The sequence below is a fragment of the Prunus mume genome, linkage group LG2, assembly GCF_029339155.1.
Source record: "Prunus mume cultivar Tortuosa linkage group LG2, ASM2933915v1, whole genome shotgun sequence".
NCBI lineage: Eukaryota > Viridiplantae > Streptophyta > Magnoliopsida > Rosales > Rosaceae > Prunus > Prunus mume.
Genome location: NC_142699.1, coordinates 44,381,935 through 44,393,514, shown reverse-complemented (window position 1 = coordinate 44,393,514; position 11,580 = coordinate 44,381,935). Strand labels below are relative to the sequence as shown.

General features: G+C 38.0%; 3 protein-coding genes across 5 annotated transcripts; 2 read left to right on the top strand and 1 right to left on the bottom strand.

Annotated features, from left to right (window-relative positions):
- Nucleotides 1-245: 245 nt before the first annotated feature.
- LOC103322463 (uncharacterized) lies at nt 246-3,252 on the bottom strand. Of its 2 annotated transcripts, none has more exons than XM_008224378.3 (5): nt 2,807-3,252; nt 2,253-2,720; nt 2,106-2,157; nt 1,634-1,709; nt 246-601 (listed from the first exon to the last, which is right to left on the bottom strand). In XM_008224378.3, the coding sequence occupies exons 2-5, from the start codon at nt 2,299-2,301 to the stop codon at nt 425-427; spliced, it is 354 nt and encodes a 117-aa protein (XP_008222600.2). In that variant the 5' UTR covers nt 2,302-2,720; nt 2,807-3,252; the 3' UTR covers nt 246-424. The 2 variants fall into 2 exon arrangements, with proteins under 2 accessions (XP_008222600.2, XP_008222599.2); XM_008224377.3 differs by having other exon boundaries at nt 1,628-1,709; nt 2,807-3,251.
- A 1,073-nt stretch (nt 3,253-4,325) lies between these two features.
- On the top strand, nt 4,326-8,094 carry LOC103322464 (B-box zinc finger protein 24-like). 2 transcript variants are annotated; one of them, XM_089045800.1, is made up of 4 exons: nt 4,332-4,623; nt 4,794-5,013; nt 6,655-6,954; nt 7,617-8,094. In XM_089045800.1, the coding sequence occupies exons 2-4, from the start codon at nt 4,831-4,833 to the stop codon at nt 7,848-7,850; spliced, it is 717 nt and encodes a 238-aa protein (XP_088901926.1). In that variant the 5' UTR covers nt 4,332-4,623; nt 4,794-4,830; the 3' UTR covers nt 7,851-8,094. The 2 variants fall into 2 exon arrangements, with proteins under 2 accessions (XP_008222603.1, XP_088901926.1); XM_008224381.3 differs by having other exon boundaries at nt 4,326-5,013.
- A 490-nt stretch (nt 8,095-8,584) lies between these two features.
- On the top strand, nt 8,585-11,252 carry LOC148920493 (Leucine-rich repeat (LRR) family protein). Its single transcript, XM_089046606.1, is given in 3 exon segments — nt 8,585-8,836; nt 8,838-9,237; nt 9,240-11,252. Coding segments are annotated over 3 exon segments (1,038 nt in total). The 5' UTR covers nt 8,585-8,632; the 3' UTR covers nt 9,674-11,252.
- Nucleotides 11,253-11,580: the final 328 nt, after the last annotated feature.

Sequence of the window (11,580 nt, the reverse complement as noted above, 5' to 3'; positions counted from 1 at the left end):
TGTGAAAATTTTGAGTCTTTGTTTTAAAGGTGATGTTTCAACTTTAAATTCTTTGGATTGAAATTTAAATGACGTGGCATGTGGGGAGTGAAAGTCAAGCAGATCTTAGTAGAGAAAATCAAAGCAGAAGATCTAAATCCTATTTTTCTTCTAATTTCTTCGATCGGCACCTGATTCTCATCCTCGTGGGAGCACCCCTCCATTCAAAGACATAATATAATAATTAATTAAAAGTTATTAGTAGATTCAATCAATAATAGGAAGCTTTTATTTTAAGATATTGTATAGTTTACTAATTTGGAAGATAGGAATACAATTTCACATAATTAGTATAAGTCCAAACACCAAAAAGTACGTGGTACCTATTTTTACAATAATGTAATTAAAAAATATTAAAATTACACACAATGCCACTACTTCGAAGTTATATCAAATGTCCACGTGTGCGCCATTGCAATCGCCGCCGCCATTGTTGCCATTCCTGCGCCACTTTCAACACCTGCTTAGCCATCGCCTTATCCCAGCCACCACCAACATGCCCATCGCCAGCCAGCACCTCCCGGCTAGCCACTCGTTGGCAACCAACTATGTTGCCCTCAACCTAAAAAAACTACAAAATTTAGTGTGCATGAAGAGACTCAAACCTTGACCCTTAAAGGAGGAAAGCCTCATTCACAAACCACTTCACCAACCTTGTTTTTGTGGTATTTTGTCAGTTACGTAATATTTATATTAACAATCAATGGTTTCTTTTTTAAAAAAAATTTATTTCACAACTGGGCCTCCTCTTTGGCCTAATTCAAAACAAAATTTTATTCCTAGATATTAAAATCCAAATAAAAATACTCTACGTCTCAAATCCTAATTAGTTGTTATGTCTAATACCTAATTTCTAATTTTTCGTTATTGTATTCAATCCTGATGTGGCCTTCCCAAAGTGAGCTCCAAATTGATATTCCATGATATATATGGGACTTCATAACTTAAGCCTTTTGGATACATCATGTCCTCCCGAAAACAATATATACATATAATATGCATACAAATATGATGAATAAATAAAAGATGGAAACATGATTTCCTTTATTTTGTTCAGTTATTCCCATGATATATATACAAATGACAACTTTTAAATGAATATTTCAAGGTTATATATGTGCGTATATATATATATATATATACAGAGAGTTTCCATTGAGGGATCTCTCAAATTAGCTTATTTGAAGGACACCCTTGTAGGGCCCACTCCACATTGAATTCGCTAATCCAAACTGTCTATGTTTTAGATAATCATTCAAAGATCATCTCTACAAAAAATCACTTGAATCCGATATCATTTGACCACTCAATTGAGTTATTGAAGTTTTAGCACTTTCTTGAAGTACTATATTCATTGATTTTGTAGGATACAATTGGATGTCGAAACAGTTTTCGATTTGTCTAATTTTTTGTAAGGATGATCTATGAATGAAGACCTAAAAAAATAGATGGTTTGGATCGTTGAAAAAAAATTTATAGGATACCCTAAAAGGTGTCTCTCAAATTAAATTATTTGAGAGATCCCTCAATATATATATATATATATGTTTCGGAAATAATTTACTTTAAATCGTAATTTAATTGGTACCTCTACCTCCTGATCATCCAGAGATGGTATATTTGTAGGTGCATAATACTTCGCGGTTGCATGCTTAGAAGTTTCTTCTGTGCTACAAACCAACAGATTGAGATAATATTTTCTATCAGTGGAATGGAAGCCATGCATACAGATGAAAAAGCATACAGAGAAAAGAAAGCAATCTTTTACGACTGTCTTGTTTATTAGAGCTAGAGAGCTAGCTTAATTAGCCACTCTCTCTCCATCTGCTCGCACTTTAGTATTCGCATTTTGTGTTGATTGAAATAAAGTAGAATTCCCATGTGATATCAATTAAAATCCCCTTAATTATTTTTAAAAATTTCCATATCGTCTCCTTGCAAAACTAAATAAACAAATAAAAAAAGAAGAAGACGACCTCCTTTTGTATTATCTAACACTAAAAAGCTGCAAAAAGATTTAATATGCAAATTAATTAAGCAGCAGATGAGCAGTAATTCGTGTTTACCTTGAAGAATTTTCCCTGGAGTCCTTGTTATCTTGAACATGAATAGTCTGACCTAATGTATAAACCCACAACATTATTAATTTAACAGAAAAAGAAAAAGATTTAACAGGAGAAAAAAAATCATAATTGTAGAGGTAGAGGAATTACCATCCAAAGGGTTTCTCAAGATGTTGTTATCAGTGGCATTGGCGTTCATTCGGTTATTACTTAGTTTTGAACCACCTAAACACAGAAGAAATATGGCAGGCAAAAGGGATGCTTTGAAAGGATTATCAACATGCCGAAGGCAGTAAACATACTGAACTATACAGAAAATGCACTGTGAGATGCCAGCAACTACTCCATAAATGTCAGGAAGAGTACCAAAAAGGAATTACGAGGAGGTGGATGATAAAACCACCAGAGCATTCCCCATCTCCTCAACACAACTCTTTCCTTTTTACCTCTGTAAGTTAGCTCCCAAATGGAAATGAGCACAGCTGCAATAGCCAACAGCATACCAAACAGTGCGTATTGGGATTTTCTTGGGGAGGAAGCCTGATCACAAGCAGCTGACAACATCTGTAGGCCAAGGATAGTGGCAAAAAATATCCACTCTGCTGATTCTGAAGGAGCCTATAGAAGAAAAGTAACTAGCTAATTATAAATTCAATTAAAGTTGTACGAGCTGTGGTTATGATCAAGTTTTGTGTGACCACTACCTTTATGGGCTCGTCATAGAGATTATGGTTGTGCGAGCTCATCCCTGAAACTCAAGGAGGGCCTGTAGAGATTACTACTAGGTGTTAAAGATGGCTCAGAAGAAGACTGATCTCCACGACGAGTATTTGCAAACCAGGAAACCAGTTGTTGCTCTCTCAATTTCCACAGCTAATAAGCAAGTGCTTTTCTTTGAGACATAAATACCTCTGTTTGGTTACTGAGAAAAAGGAGGAATTTACATAGAAAAAGAAAGGAACTTTCCAAGACGGATCCTCTGCTTTTTTTTCTTTAATTATCTGATTTCCATCTTGCCCAAACTGAAAACAATGAGAAGAAGATGCTAGTGTTATGGGATTAGTGGAGAAGAGGTTTTAGTAAGGCAATAATGGATGAAAGAGAAAAGGGGAGAGCTTCTTGGAAAAGCTCTTCCCAGGTAGCCCACACGGTTTGTGTTTCACTTTCAGGAGACAAGTGTTTGGTAAAGATGTCAACAAAGCTAATGCTCAGAAGAAACAAATTTAATAGACAAGAAGCCGTGTTGAACCAATTCCCTTGTAAAGTGATAATCAACTTCCACGTGTTTTTGTTGAAATTAGTATGTTTATTTAAAAATAATTACCTTAAATTACTTTTATTTAACAATGTTATTAATGTATCATACAAATTATCGTTTGTTTTCAAATTTACTCTTATTAAATGTATTAAATTTTATATTTCCTTTTATTTATCCAAAAAAAAACTAATAACTTTCTAATCACCTTATTTAATAAAAAGAAAACTTGAAGGAAAATATCTTCTTCTTTTTTTTTCAGAAAAAAAAAAATCTGAGTAATAAAGCCCATAATTTTGTTGCACATAACAATTTTAGAAGAAAAACGTCACTTCAAGACCGCAACCAAGTAAACAGCAAAAAAATGACCTTTTTTTAATAAGGTGGTAAGGAAGTTATGAACAAATTTTTTTTTTTGATAAGTTGAAAAAAATATAAAAGTCAATACATATAATAAGAGTAAATTTGGAAAATAAAAGATAGTTTGTATGATATGCTAATGACACATATATAAAAAAAAAAGTCTAGAAACTCTCTCCCTAACCTTCTTTTTCTGTCGGACCAAAAAAAAAAAAAAACCTTCTTTTTCTGGTAAATGATGTGATATAAAAAAAATATGATATTTATTTTTCTGGTAAATGATGTGATATCATGTTTTGCACCAAAGAAACGATACACAGTCCTTTCTCTTTCCATGGCTGTTGTAGCTTGAAATGAATGACCAATTCAACGGTCCAGATTGAAATCAGTCTACCAAACATATGATCACAAGATGTTCACATCAACCAGGTAATCATGCAAGTGAAGTGAAACACACAGTAGCAGAGCTCTTTGAAAAAAATCAAAAAAGTAGGTAGCCACCAGCACATGCAGAGAGAGAGGCATGCAGACTGCAACGGCTCTACAACCACAAGACAGAAGCTGGTGGGCTCCACAAATGCGCCCCATTGCCTTCATTTTGATATTGGGAAAAAAAAATCAAAATCCTTATCTCCTCCACAGCACATACAAACCTCTCACAGCTTCTTCTGCAACTCTCTCCACCAATTACTTTACTTGGCCAAGAAATTAATTTCATATCATACAAACAATCATCACTCCATTAATTCTCTCTCTCTCCTCATTTCTACCTGTTGAAACTTTCTTGTTACTTCCTAGACAGTCTTTCTCATATCTGGCCTAACTTTTGGTGAAGGGTTCTGGAGGTTTTACCACAAATAAGCTGTTTCTGCTTTCTGGGAAAGCTTGCTGCTTGGATGACCTCAGGTATCATCTGGCAGTTTTACAAGTGTTCTCGGTTGTGGGTAGTTTTTGTTTTGGTAAAGTAAAGAGTTGTGGGTTTTGTTGAATCTTCAAGGAAAGATCTCTCAGTGTCTCTCTGAGTGAGAAACATATAAGTTTGTGAGGTGGGTTTTTTTTTTCTCTGGAAGTAACAGATCAAGCTTGAGCAGAAAGAAAGAGATCAAGAGGAAGATGAAAATTCAGTGTGATGTGTGCGAGAAGGCTCCGGCGACGGTGATTTGTTGCGCCGACGAGGCAGCTCTGTGCGCCAAATGTGATGTTGAAGTGCACGCAGCAAATAAGCTTGCAAGCAAGCACCAGAGGCTTCTTCTAAATTGCCTCTCCAACAAGCTCCCTAGATGTGACATATGCCAAGTAATTAATTTCCACTTCCCACTTTCTTTTTATAAAATGTTATGTAATTTCCAATTTTCCTTTTCCATTTTTGTTGAGCTGAGTTTTTGTTTTTTTGGTCAAAATTGTTGAGCTGAGTTTTTTTTGTTTTTGGGTCAGAATTGTTTAGCTGAGTTTAACTTTACAAGTTCATTGTGTTAATATGTGTACTTGTGATAAATGTAAAGGGTGAGCTAGATTGATATAGTTCTAAAGGTTCAAAACTTTGCTAATAAATGAATTACCCTCTCCAATACAATGTTAAAATTGTAACATCCAACATGAGAGGTTCCAATTAAGATAAGGCTATTAGCTCTAGACATGATTTTTGATGACCCTGCCATGGAGGACCTCATACTAGAATCTTAGATGCTTCGAGCATTATAGGTTTCCTTTGTTTGAAAGTTAAAGTGAACTATAGGAAATAGTGGCTAGTTGAAAGAAGTTAACATTTCTTTTGTACTCTCGATCAATAACAGATTGCACTTTACAAGGTTTGTAATACAAACTGCATGCCAAAAATTTGGTGTGCGCTCTAGACTTGGCGTCTCCACTAGATGTTGTATAACTAATAAGACTAATCAGGTGAACTTGAGAAATCTGCTGCTGATTGTCACATTGTTGCGTTGGGGTATTCGTACAACCTTGCAAAGTGGGTGTGGTGTCTGAATTATTCTCACATTGTTGAAACTGGGTTTCACCTAGGTACCTGCCCAAAATGAGAGGTCTTCCTAGTTCCCCTTTTTTCGCTGTAAATGATAGAAAAACCTAAACCCCATAGAGACAAGTGATGCATTAACACCTTTAAAAAATCACAATGTGGTAAATATTGTTCATACAAAAGAAGTAATCTAAGAGAAATTTTCCAAGAGATTAGAGAGTAAATGAAAATCTCAGTGTTTGCAATGTGAGTCAGCTAATGGTTGAACAGGTGTGCAGCCTTGTGACTTCTAAGAATGTGGCTACTTCAATTTTAATAATGATTAATTGTTTGATTGATTCATAATCATGAATTTATTAATTGAGCTGGAACATAAATGCCTCTTGAGCACAAATGGTACAAACTGTTTTTTTTTTTTTTTCGTGGTTCAAGTCACGAAGAAGAAATGAGAAAAAATCTTATTGATGCATCGGAGAGCAGAGAAAGGCTAGGCAATTAACATAATAGAGAAAGTATCCCTCTGAAATTAGTGGAGTAGAGTCTTAGGTTTACAGTAATTCAGGAAGTATTTATAATTTATGATCTTTCTTCATAATTAAACATAACATAGTCCAGATTAGATAGAGATGCTTCCACAGCTTCCTTAAGATGAGCAGAATCAGGGAAAGAAAGGTGGATAGGTCCTTCAAATAATCATAGGAGCCCGCAAGACAAGATTTCCTTCTTGAATTTTTTGAACAACATTTTAGCTTGCCCTTTGATTGATTTCTGCATTCTTGAAATCACCTTTCGTGGTCTCAACTACTAAGTGGACAAAAAGATGCTCATCTAAGACTTCTTGAATGATAATTAAGTTTTCCTTTTCAATCTGTCTTAGCGTCACTGGATTCTGATGAGTTGTAAGCCTCTCTTAAACAATCTCTCTCTCTCTCTCTCTCACACACACGTCTTCTGATTGGCAGGATAAGGCAGCTTTTATATTCTGCGTTGAAGACAGAGCCCTCTTTTGTCAGGATTGTGATGAACCAATTCATTCAGCCAATAGCCTCTCTGCAAACCACCAGAGGTTCCTTGCCACTGGAATCCGAGTGGCATTGAGCTCCAGTTGTACTAAGGAAGCTGAAACAAGTAGCTTGGAGCCACCCGAGCGTAGCACACAGCAGATTTCAACAAAAATTTCAGCACCACAGGCTTCCGGCATCTCGTCACCTTGGGGCGTCGATGACTTACTTCAATTATCAGATTTTGAATCTTCTGACAAGGTTAGAAATCTGATCATTATTATTACTGTCTTTTCATGGAATGGAATGGTTTGAATGGAGAACTTAGGGATGAGGTTGAAGATATACCAGAACGGGGGAGGAATATAGATGTTTATCATTTATCTATGAAAATGATTGTGATAAGATAAATATGTAATTCATGCGAACTCGGTATATGAGACACAAATGTCTTGAACAAGGTGGATAATGTATTTGGAAAAGTCTCGTTGATAATTGGGTGGCATATACTGCTGTGTTAACATTGAAGCCTACTGTATGAAAGAAATATTATAAAACTTATATATAACCTTGTGATAGTAATGATAAGTTTTGAGTTTTTAAGACTGTCAAGATAATTTAATTGTATAATGATTGTTCTAAATTGAGTTCATTTTTCTTTTCTATCCATGTTTTTTATCTGATCGTTCATCATGCACGACTTTCTGAATTTCGATAATTAAAAAAGTCTGGGTTGCTTTTGCTGCTTAAAAGAAGGTAATATTGATATCTCTAATAGGTCTTGGTTTAGTTGGGTTAAGCAATTCTTCGGTTAATACCTGATTAGAAGAAATATAAATTTGATGCCAACATTGATGATAGGCCATTTACTTTTTCTTTCATCTATTCATGTGCTTAACAAATCTTGTCTGTGCTCACTTCAGAAAGAGTCACTTGAGTTTGGAGAGCTTGAATGGATAGCAGATATGGGTCTTTTTGGTGAGCAGTTTCCTCAGGAGGCCGTGGCAGCAGCTGAAGTTCCTCAGCTTCCAGCATCACAGCCAAGCAATTTTGCCTCATATAGACCCCCAAAATCGAACGGCCCATACAAGAAGCCTAGGATTGAAATCTCAGATGATGATGAGCATTTTACCGTTCCTGATCTTGGCATATTTTAGGCATGTATCAACTTGATGGTATTAGTTGATAGGTTGAATTATATATCTTCATACTAAGTACATATCCGTATGTATTTACGTAGGTATCTAAGAATGTATAATGCATTTTGGGAGATTTGCTTTTTTCTGTTGTCTTTTTCATTTGACCCACAAAATAAACATATGTAATTTTGCCTCCTTGGCTACAAGACCATATGGCACAAATATAATACCAAGTGACAGCAGTAGTTGGTGTTTATGATTACTTGAAGCTCTCTGGCTCTGCCTTTGATATTCTAGTTCCTGGTATGATTACTTCATTTTTATGGAAGGCAAAATAGTGGTGGCCTGGCCTCAAATCTTAGGAAATTGCCACGTGGCTTTTGGGCTATAATTAGCCAATTGCATCTTCTTGGGAATCTTGTATATGTTTTTAAATAAATTTCTTGGTAAGATGTGAAAAAGAAGGTATGGTGTAGCACCATCTTCCCTAGTTTGGCATAAACAATGAGAATACAAAAAGATCGTTCGGATAAAGTAAGGTTTAGGTTGGATGACCAAAGAGGAAACTAAATCCTCAAATACCAGCCAAGCTTTAAAGAAATGGATTTAAATTGATCCAAGTTCTTGGCATGCCCATGAGAATTAACAAGAAAATCTTTTCTCATTCAAAGGGTCTTGCAAACCTTTTACCTTATGGCAAAAGCCCCATATAAGGAGGCATTTGGAAAACCAATTAAACCACCAAAATCCCAATTCCCAAATAAGCTAGCTCTTAGCTGTCTTTAGATTTGGGTAAGCTAATGCCTCCCTTCTGCTCCTTCTATCTACGTTATATAATTTTAATCACAGCAAGTTCTACTCCAGTGCTCATCAATTCAGTAACTCTCGATTCTGATACTCATTTTCTCCGTGACATCAAATGTTCGGTTGATCACAACTCCATCCCCTTAAATTCCTATCTTGGTACCTGGGAGGAATTTGCCATGGATCCATGCGAAGTACATCGGGCCAGTTCTGGGAATCTTGTGCAGTTTCCCCTTAGACAACTCCCCAAGCAGAATAATAGCAATTGAGCTTGATGGTGGTGGCTATGATGGGTTTATCACACCATCAATAGGGAACCTAACAGAGCTCACCATGATCAATCTAAACAAAAACCACCTTCGAGGACCTATCCCAGATTCCATTGCCAATCTAAAGAAGCTCACTAGAATTTCATTGTCCAACAATTTCCTCGCAGGCAACATTCCCAGGGTACTGAATGCTCTCAAAAGGCTGGAATCTCTAGACATTTCTTTCAATGCACTTAGCGGCGCCATTCCTTCAAGCGTTGGTTGTTTAAGAAGCTTGACCTTCTTAAGCACATGTAGCAATGGATTCATATGCAGAATCCTTGACCTCTCAGGTTATGGCAGCTGAGGACATTAGATCTCAGCATAAACCAACTCTATGGAGGTATGCCAAATGTTCCATCAAGTTTGAGAACATTGATCCTGAGCCATAACATACTCTCAGGACACCTTTCACAATTGAACAAGCTCAAACAACTGAGGTTGCTGGATGTAAGTGACAACAGGCTTTCAGGTCCCATTAACAGAGATCTTTTTACCTTGCCTAACATGGTTCAACTTAATGTTTCAATTAACCACTTCACCACATTAGAAGTTGTTAGATTTCTTGGACGGGAAACACAGCTTTCTGTGCTTGATGCCTAAGGAAATCAGTTGCGCAGACATTTGCCTCTCAATTTGGTCACTTTTCCAAATTTGACAATGATCAATGTTGATGCTCTTTTTGGGAGGATCAACATAGATAGAGGTAGAATGATGGATGATGGGTGAAGGTGAGGACCTTCAGCATGTGTGTGAAGATTTGGGCAAACGATATATATAAAGAAGACGAGATATATGTGGTTCACCCTTAATGAATGGGCTATGTCCACGGAGAAGTATATTCTCATTATGATAATGTTTGTTTACATTTGTACAAGAGGATTAGACCCAAAGATAAAGGGAAGGAAGGCCAAGGCCTAAGGTACAAATCCCAAGAATCCAAGACCCAAGACCCCTTTCTAAGTAGAGAGTAGTATTCTTTTATAGGTGAGTAGGAGTCTCTATCTCTTGTAGTCTTCGAATGTGGGACTCCTCGCCCTGCTTAGATTTATGACTTGTGGTAAGGCTTCATTGGCTAAGGTGATGACCTCTCATAGCATGGCATGTGGATGATCTAGCCTCACTAGTTGCTCGGTCAGTTATGGTACCAACAGTAGTCTCTCAAGTTCGCGAGTAAAAAGGTACTTCTTGATTGAGGACTTGTAATTTTAAGTGCACTGGCCGAGTAACACCACAGTTCATCTTCCAAGCTGTATAGTGCACTACCCATAGTTCCCCAAGTCCCCCGGTAAGAAGGACATTGGAGGGAGGAACTTGCACCAAAAAGCCAAGTGGTTTACAAGTCCCCATTTGGTTATGCAAGGGTGCCAAAGGGCATCATAGTACGCCAAAGGGCGGGGTGCCGAAGGTACAACACTTACATGTCGCAGATAAGGTGCTAAAGGTATAAGACTTTCATGTTGCAAGGAGATGTGCCTAGGCATGAGGGTGCCGAAGGCTCAAGGCGATGTGCCTAGGCACGTGGGTGTCGAAGGCAAAGGGGTTGCTGAAGGGGACACAAAGCTTGCATGTTGCAAGACAATATGGCCAGGCATGAGGGTGCCAAAGGTGATACAAAGCTTGCATGTCGTAGGGCGATATGGCTAGACATGAGAGTGCCTAAGGCAAAGAGGATGTCAAAGGGGACACAAAGCTTGCATGTTGCAAGGCAATGTGGCTAGACAAGAGGGTGCCGAAGGCAAAGAGGATGTCGAAGGGGACACAAAGCTTGCATGTTGCAAGGCAATGTAGCTAGGCACGAGGGTGCCGAAGGCAAAGGGGATGCCAAATGAGACACAAAGCTTGCATGTCATAAGACAATGTGGCTAGGCACGGGGTGCCAAAGGTGAAGGGGATGCCAAATGAGACACAAAATTTGCATGTCGCAAGGCAATGTGGCTAGGCACGGGGTGCCGAAGGTGAAGATGGTTACCAAATACACAAAACTTGCATGTCACAAGGCAATGTGTTTAGGCACGGGGGTGCCGAAGGTGAAGGGGATGCTTGAAAGCAACACAAAGCTTACATGTCGCAAGATGATGTGGCTAGGCACTGGGGTGCCGAAGGCAAAAGGGATACCGAAAATAACACAAAACTTGCATGTCGCAAGGCGATGTGGCTAGGTATTGGCATAAAACTTGCGTGTCGCAAGGAAAATTGCTAAAGAGCATGAAACTTACGTGTCGCAAGGAAATTGTTGAAGCCAATAAATGCAAATGTTGCCTATGAGGCATGTGCCAAAGGCAATGTCGTATGCAGGGCTTTTTTTTTTTTTTTAGCGTCTTGGGCCTCTGGTAGCTTCGGCCCGACACTTGCCGTTCGGCAAGTAGGCCTAGTTGGGCTTTGTCAAGGCCTAGTTGGCCTCTGGTGTGAGTTCTGCATAGAAATAGAACTTGTCGTTCGGAATGAGGCTTCAGCAAGACTGGTTTGAAGCAATTTTAGTGAGGCCCCTTGGGTTGGAATATGGGTGATGTCTAGTCGTGAGGTAATGGTGTTCCTTCAGCATAGAAACTGCCGTTCAGCAGGGGTAATTTTGAAAAAGAGGGCTCACCTTCGTAGCTTACGTCAAGCAAGGGTGATTTTGGAAGGAGATTGCG